Below are 8,510 nucleotides of genomic sequence, written 5' to 3' on the forward strand. Positions count from 1 at the left end.
TTTAAGGACATTCATCAAAGTTGGATCAGTCTGTGTGGTTTTCCCGTTTAATTTTGAGTGTGACTCCAAATCCAGACCTCCATGGGTTGATAAATTTGATTTCCATTGATAATTTTTGTGTGATATTGTTGTCAGCACATTCAACTATGTAAAGAAAAAAGTATTTAATAAGAATATTTCATTCATTCAGATCTAGGATGTGTTATTTTAGTGTTCCTTTTATTTTTTTGAGCAGTGTATGTGTATTGACCAAGCATGGTGTATTGCTGATAACTTCAACATTCAGCACTACGCCACCTATTGGTGTGAAATAAGTATTATCATGCGACATCTGGTGAACTAGTACAGCTTCTAGTAGGAAAACAGTTTGTGTAGCATAGAAAATAAAACTGCCTGGTTTACAAATTAGCTGCCATTTATTCTTTCAGAATTTCAAGTTGAGTAAAATCCTCTTTCATAACAAACCAACAGAGAACATTGGATATAACATATTACATGAATATAAAAGTTTTACAAAACATAACTTTTTAGAACTACATATAAACTACATAAAACAACAGCATAATATTAAAATTGGTGTATTAGACACATTTTATATCTTCAAAGTTCTTTAACATTTCTAAAATTGGATAAAAACCCTCTAAGAAATGATACTATAATTGGTGTCAGGAGAAAAGATGTCGGCTTAAGAAGAATGGCATACTTCTCTCTCCATAACACCACCACACTTAAGAGCCATTTAAAACTATTGCAGGTTTGAACTGTGCAACCTGCTTCTCAATTTGAGATTATTTTTTAAGTCAGGAACTGACTGAATCCTGGGTTATTTTGAAGATTCATGTGTCAAGTTAAGATCATTTCAGGCCATGTATACAAGATGGACCAAAGAACAGCACATCCTTTCAGCTTTGGAGTCTCTCTCAGGTCTGGAGTGTCACATATTTTCCCAGGACTCTTGGGTCCTAGGCATGCACAGTGCTCTGTTGTTGTTGTTTTTCAAAGTATCAGTAAATGGCCTCATCCATGTTCTCATCACTGTCCCCTCCGAACTCCTCTCCATTGTCAAAGTACGACATGATATAGTCTGTCTCCTGTGGGAACACAATCAGAGTGGGAAAAAAATGATACGTATGAGCTCATTCCAACCTTGTGAACTGTGTTTGCTCACTTTCTGTTCAATCATGCATTGGTGTCAATGGAATATGTATGGGGGAAATTGTCTCTAGTAAGGATTCAAGTCAAAGTGATATTATCTCACTGAGGTTGTGTGGGGCATGAACCCTGATGAAAAAAGTAAGAAAGAGCTTGGATGTGTAACAGTTTGGCATCCATCCCTCTCCTTTCCCTAACCTGAACGAAAAGACAACTGTCACCCAGGAAGCATCGTTACCTGTCAATGCGGAGCAATGGAAACAACTACTTCAGGTCTCCGAGTGGGTGACATCACCGATTGAACGTTACTAGCGCACACCGGCAGGGTAGCCTAGTGGTTAGAGCGTTGGACTAGTAATCGAAAGGTTGCAAGTTCGAGTCCCCGAGCTGACATGGTACAAATCTGTCGTTCTGCCCCTGAACAGGCAGTTAACCCACTTTTCCTAGGCCGTCATTGAAAATAAGAATTTGTTCTTAACTGACTTGCCTAGTAAAATTCAAAAAATAAATAAAATAATTAAACACTGCTTACTAGCTAGCCGTTTAAACATTGGCTACAGATGCTTACCTCTTCAAACTCTTCTTCATCATACTCCTCCTCCCCATCTTGCTGCTCTTCCTCCTGCTTCTTCTTCTCCCCTTCCTCTTCATCTGAGGTCACTTCCTCCTCTTTTTTCTCCAATGTCTGAAATATGACACAAATGAATACAAAAGAAACTAAAAGAAAAAGAACATTGATAGTAAAATACTACACCACCAGGCTTACATTAAGTTTGAGGTTTAACAGCAAGAAACATTTCCCTCATCTAGTGTGCCGAGGTTGAGTTGTGTTACATGCCTATAGATGTGGTGAAGAGGTCAATAGAATCCAGACTATGGAGTTAATGTCTGATGTACTGGCTGAGTACCTACTATTCCCACCTCTAGTTTATGGATGATCTCCTCTTTGTCCACCCGGGTCTTTTTGCTGGGTTTGGGGTCCACTGGTGTATCCACACTAAGAGAGGTGTCTGTAACAGACGAAAAGGGGCAAAAGCCAATAATTAGTGAAAACCAACTCCCTCTATCTATTCCCCCTCCTCTCCTTTCATTTAAAAGGCCATTCAACCAAAAGCTATATTTATCTCATAATAGAAGGGCAGATCATTTATGTAGAAGTCAGGCAATATTGTCATTGTCAGTAACCAGCAGTGACTTTATCTTATCCTTCTGTTCAAAGCAGAAGGGCAAATTGATGCATTCATGTGTCTAGGGAGACACAAGCAGTCAGACACAATATTCTTCTGAAGACACCTCTCTCTTCAGCACTCCGCCCAGGAAATAGGAAGGGAAAAAATCATGTGGTCGTAATATGCTCTGAAAGAGACAGGTCTTTCGCCAGCAACGTACATGTCATCAAGTCCTGCAGGAAGCAAACTAAACAGAACTGCAAAATGAATGGATTTTTCTTTTTGCAATAGCCTTCTGTGATCACATGGTGGTGGGTGGGCTTTCATAGTGAATCTGTATCACTCACAAAAATGTCCAGTCAGTCAATGTGAGGTATAAAACAACACTGTATCATCCACTTACTCTCTTTTAGGGGCTTCTTGACACGGATTCGAAGCTCTTTTGGTAGCCTTTTCCAGTCTGGCGTTAAAAAACAAAAATCAAACATAATCAATCAGCAGACACAGGTTCTACAATAATGTTTTTACACAGCAATGACCTTGTCAAAATGATGGAATGTTGGTTCACATCCGGTAAAGCTGGGACTAAAACCTCAAATTGTTTTCCCAATCAGCCTCTATTCAGCAGACCCTAATTGTGAGCGACAGCTCAATTTCTCCCATTTGAAACGCTTTGGGTCACCTGACAGTTTCAATCAGGACCGTTCACACTCCATTGTGGCTGACATCTCTGGGGCGGCGTAGCGAGTGATTTCATACTGCTTCAGGATTAGATCATTGATTCTATTAATCCCTGTTTAACAGTGTTATGCTGGTAATCAGATCGTACAATGCAATCCTTCTAATACATGTTCCATAGTCTTTATCTCCTTTCAGTTACAATTTTTGAACTGGAGGTATGATGCAGCTGACTCACCTGGATTCCACTCAATGGTGTTGTCTGACGGCTCACTGTTCTGATATTTATCAGAATACCGCTCCACATCTGGAAGTCAGACAAGAAGCTCATTCATTTCTTAAACATGGTACAAGAGCAAACATGTCTTTGAAAAGAAAGCCTCTGTGTATTATCATGTCTACCTCATTTGCTGCTCCCAAATGTTCTTATCGAAGCATAATTACTTGATTGCATAATTGCTTGATTGAATAATTGAAAAATATTTCCACCCCTGATTTAGGTCATGTCAGCAAAACCTTGTATCACCTAAAATCTTGTATCATTTTAATAAAATAACACCATTGGGAGCTGCTGACAGTGACAAGACATTGACTGTCTAATTTCTGCTACGTTTGGATGTCTGTAATGACTCTTTTCATCGCTAACACACAGAGATGGTGTCTTCCCAGGCTTAAGTACCTTTCTTGGAGACGGCTTGGCGGACATAAAATGGTAGGGTCTTCATGTTTCCCCTGAACTCCTGCTTCAGTGCCAACATGTACTCTGCTTCCTCTCCCATCACCAAGGGGACAGGCTTGTGTTCCATGGGCTACATGTGCACAAAAAACATCATACATATTAGGCTAGTCCTTAAAACGACAACAAAAGGCTCAATGCATGCTTTCCCAAAATAGCATGCTCTTATTTGCTCCCAACCAAACACATATCTTACTGTCTCAATACATTTAAACAAAAAATGTCAGCCCTGGATGTTGCTTAGACAAATAGAAAAATCAGGAGAAAAGACTGAGAATAGCCTCTAAATAAAGCCAATATTTGACAATGAGGTGCATCCAAAATGAAAAATGACAGCTACAGGGTCAGTCACATCAACCCTTACTCACAGGGAACAGAGGTGTAGGCTGGAGAATTGAAGGCGGCAGGTTCTCCCCTTTCCCAATCCCGACTGCCTCGATACTGAAGCTCATGTACCCCTTGCCGCGACCTCTGCCGCGGCCCAGGCCAGCCATGGAGCGAGCACACAGCGGGGGGGTTCACAGGTAAATCTGTCAAGGGAAGAAGAATGCAATGGGCACTAAAAGAGTACTGAGTAATAGCACTTCTATTTTCCCAAACTATCTGTGTAAAGCTACAGTTGAAGTCGGACGTTTACATACACTTAGGTTGTATATCATTAAAACTCATTTTCAACCACTCCACAATTTCTTGTTAACAAACTATAGTTTTGGCAAGTCGGTTAGGACATCTACTTCATGCATGACACAGGCCATTTTTCCAACAATTGTTTACGGACATATTATTTCACTTTTAATTCACTGCATCACAATTCCAGTGGGTCAGAAGATTACATAAATAAATCAGTCTCTCTACTATTATTCTGACATTTCACATTCTTAAGATAAAGTGGTGATCCTAACTGACCTAAGACAAGGAAGTTTTACTAGGATTAAACGTCAGGAAATGTGAAAAAAAATGTATTTGGCTAAGGGGTATGTAAACTTCCGACTTCAACTGTATATAAGCTTATTTTTCTGGCCAGTGCCTTGCAAAAGTATTCACCCTCCTTGGCATTTTTCCTATTTTGTTGTAAACTGTCAACTGCGTTTATTTTCATCAAACTTAACATGTAAATATTTGTATGAACATAAGATTCAACAACTGAGACATAAACTGAACAAGTTCCACAGACATGTGACTAACAGAAATGGAATTAAGTGTCCCTGAACAAAGGGGGAGTCAAAATCAAAAGTAACAGTCAGTATCTGGTGTGGCCACCAGCTGCATTAAGTACTGCAGTGCATCTCCTCCTAATGGACTGCACCAGATTTGCCAATTCTTGCTGTGAGATGTTACCCCACTCTACCACCATGGCACCTGCAAGTTCCTGGACAATTCTGGGGGGAATGGCTCTCCGATCCAACAGGTCCCAGAAGTGCTCAATGGGATTGAGATCCGGGCTCTTCGCTGGCCATGGCACAACACTGACATTCCTGTCTTGCAGGAAATCACGCACAGAACGAGCAGTATGGCTGGTGTCAGGCTGGAGGGTCATGTCAGGATGAGCCTGCAGGAAGGGTACCACATGAGGGAGGGGGATGTCTTCCCTGTAACGCACAGCGTTGAGCATTACCTGCAATGACAACAAGCTCAGTCCGATGATGCTGTGACACACCGCCCCAGACCATGACGGACCCTCCACCTCCAAACCAATCCCGCTCCAGAGTACAGGCCTTGGTGTAACGCTCATTCCTTTGACGATAAACTCGAATCCGACCATCACCCCTGGTGAGACAAAACCGCGACTCGTCAGTGAAGAGCACTTTTTGACAGTCCTGTCTGGTCCAGCGACGGTGGGTTTGTGCCCATAGGCGACGTTGTTGCCAGTGATGTCTGGTGAGGACCTGCCTTACAACAGGCCTACAAGCCCTCAGTCCAGCCTCTCGCAGCCTATTGCGAAAAGTCTGAGCACTGATTGAGGGCTTGTGCATTCCTGGTGTAACTCGGGCAGTCATTTGCAATCCTGTACCTGTCCGCAGATGTGATGTCTGGATGTACCGATCCTGTGCAGGTGTTGTTACACGTGGTCTGCCACTGCGAGGACGATCAGCTGTCCATCCTGTCTCCCTGTCTTCGGGGTCTCACCGTATGGACTCCTCATGCCTCATTGCAGCATGTCTAAGGCACATTCACGCAGACGAGCAGGGACCCTGGGCATCTTTCTTTTGGTGTTTTTCAAAGTCAGTAGAAAGGCCTCTTTAGTGCCTTAAATTTTCATAACTGTGACCTTAATTGCCTATCATCTGTAAGCTGTTACTGTCTTAACGACCGTTCCACCCCTAAGCAAGGGACACAACCAAGTGGCACTATGAAGACCAAGGAGCTCTCCAAACAGGTCAGGGACAAAGTTGTGGAGGAGTACAGATCAAGGTTGGGTTATAAAAAAATATCTGAAACTTTGAACATCCCACAGAGCACCATTAAATCCATTATTAAAAAATTGAAAAAACATGGCACCACAACAAACCTGCCAAGAGAAGTCCGCCCACCAAAACTCACGGACCAGGCAAGGAGGGCGTTAAATGAGAGGCAACAAAGAGACCAAAGATAACCCTGAAGGTACTGCAAAGCTTCACAGCGGAGATTGGAGTATCTGTCCATAGGAACACTTTAAGCTGTACACTCCACAGAGCTGGGCTTTACAGAAGAGTGTCCAGGAAAAATCCAATGCTTAAAGAAAAAAATGTGCAAACATGTTTGGTGTTTGCAAAAAGGCATGTGGGAGACTCCCCAAATATATGGAAGAAGGTACTTATAAATGCCTCCTGAGCTAAGTTCACCTGTCATACCCCATCACAATTCAATCAAAATTATAAGCTTTTTTACTCCATTGTTTGTAAACAATGTAATAGTAAACAAACACTGTATAGACTAAAAACAAAAAACATGGTTAAAACTATAATTTTAGTCTCATGGATGGTCTGGGTACCAGTCTGGAACTCTTTTCTTTTGCATGTGACACGGAGTAAAAGGAATGGAATATAGCCAGATAAGGATATAATGAGATGCTTGTCTCCACCCTAACAATAGGATTAGTTGTCCACAGAGTGGAATGGTGGGCTGTCAACTCTTTGGATTGGTGGATACATTTTGTTATTTGAATCATTTAAAAAATATATTCGATTAAGGGTGTTGACATCAACCACTAGTATTCAATGGAGCTTGAGATGCTATGCTAGCTTCATGAATATGCATAGACCTGCTCTAATTTCAACAGGGAAGTGTATCACACTTTTATCAGTACACTCATAGCAACCTAAGCATTAGAAAATGTATATTAGATTAAACAAGCCTCACGAAACAAAATAACAAATTATATTTATCTGGACTAAATTCAACACTATCATAAAACTCATCTGCTTATTAATTAAGGATATGCTTAAGTGGACAGATTTTGGGCAGAAATAGGGCTCTCTGGTAACCAGGCTACCATCCTCCAGCTGCGTACCAAATCAACGCCAGGTGTTGCAGGAAGGCCAAGAAGATCATCAGGGACCCCATAGCCTAACCATCTCTGAATTTGTTGTCGTTTGAATCGCATTCTGCCCCTTTAACAGCAAGTTACCTATCTAGTTTTGTGCGGCTTGCTAACTTGTTCCATCTTACCTTCTAGTGATTTCAGTGATATTAACTTGCTTGCTCAGATAACTTGGTTGCACAGTAGCTACATGACAGCTGTAGCTAGTAAGAACTTGCTAGAAAACGACTAGCGCCTAACGTTACTATCTAGTTAGCTAGATAACGACGTTAGCTAGTGTTGTCAGATTTATCACGACAAAATATCGGTCACCAAGACAACGTGCTTACTAACTAACCATATCAACTTATTCACGACCTCCCACCTTCTGCGCCATAGCGAGCTACAAATCTTTAAATATAAAAATATTAAAACATCGAAGTTAACGTTAGCTAGTTTACAAATCCGCGGGCTACGTTATTGTTTACCAAACACTATGTTGTTTGCGGAACTCGACTACCCTGCGCTACACTGCCCCCTGCTGTATTGGAGTTGAATACATTCCAGAACCTCATTCCAGATGCAGTGTCTCCCCAAAAATGATGGTCACACTTTTGTTTGCCATCTGAGAGATCAATATGTCTGTACCATACATTCATTTCGATTAGCTGAATGTCATGGCTGAAATGTTATCTAATGACCATTAATGACTAATGACCATTGTCAGGTGCAATTGTAAATGAGAACATGTTCTCAACTTGCCTACATGGTTAAATGAAGGTGAAATAAAAAATAAAATAAAAAATTAAGGTTTGAGCCACCAAGTAGGAACCTCCGAGGGGAGTGAGTGTGATACAACATAAAGTAGATATATTTGTTCCCTGCTGTGGGAGCTGGGTTGGCATGCATTAGCTCAAAATACTTAATTTTGCTGACATTGTAAAGGTGGTTTGTCTTGGTCTGGATATTACCACATCCTGGTGATGTTTATTATTAATCGTTGTTCTTGTTTCTACAGTTGAAGTCGGAAGTTTACATACACCTTAGCCGACTACATTTAAACTCAGTTTTTCACAATTCCTGACATTTAATCCTAGTAAATATTCCCTGTTTTAGGTCCGTTAGGATCACCACTTTATTTTAAGAATGTGAAATGTCAGAATAATAGTAGAGTGAAGGATTTATTTCAGCTTTTATTTCTTTCATCACATTCCCAGTGGGTCAGAAGTTTACATACACTCAATTAGTATTTGGTAGCATTACTTTTAAATTGTTT

General features: G+C 41.0%; 1 protein-coding gene across 6 annotated transcripts; it reads right to left on the reverse strand.

The window, feature by feature from the left end:
* Window positions 1-397: 397 nt before the first annotated feature.
* On the reverse strand, window positions 398-7,754 carry LOC115140980 (DNA-directed RNA polymerase III subunit RPC7-like). Of its 6 annotated transcripts, XM_065000042.1 has the most exons (9): window positions 7,384-7,754; window positions 6,245-6,447; window positions 4,104-4,265; window positions 3,679-3,808; window positions 3,238-3,306; window positions 2,725-2,781; window positions 2,065-2,162; window positions 1,721-1,837; window positions 398-1,091 (listed from the first exon to the last, which is right to left on the reverse strand). In XM_065000042.1, the coding sequence occupies exons 3-9, from the start codon at window positions 4,227-4,229 to the stop codon at window positions 1,005-1,007; spliced, it is 684 nt and encodes a 227-aa protein (XP_064856114.1). In that variant the 5' UTR covers window positions 4,230-4,265; window positions 6,245-6,447; window positions 7,384-7,754; the 3' UTR covers window positions 398-1,004. The 6 variants fall into 6 exon arrangements, with proteins under 6 accessions (XP_064856114.1, XP_064856115.1, XP_029535383.1 ...); XM_065000043.1 differs by lacking the exon at window positions 6,245-6,447 and having other exon boundaries at window positions 7,593-7,754; XM_029679523.2 differs by lacking the exon at window positions 6,245-6,447 and having other exon boundaries at window positions 2,074-2,162.
* Window positions 7,755-8,510: the final 756 nt, after the last annotated feature.

The sequence above is a fragment of the Oncorhynchus nerka genome, linkage group LG14, assembly GCF_034236695.1.
Source record: "Oncorhynchus nerka isolate Pitt River linkage group LG14, Oner_Uvic_2.0, whole genome shotgun sequence".
Taxonomy (NCBI): Eukaryota; Metazoa; Chordata; class Actinopteri; order Salmoniformes; family Salmonidae; genus Oncorhynchus; species Oncorhynchus nerka.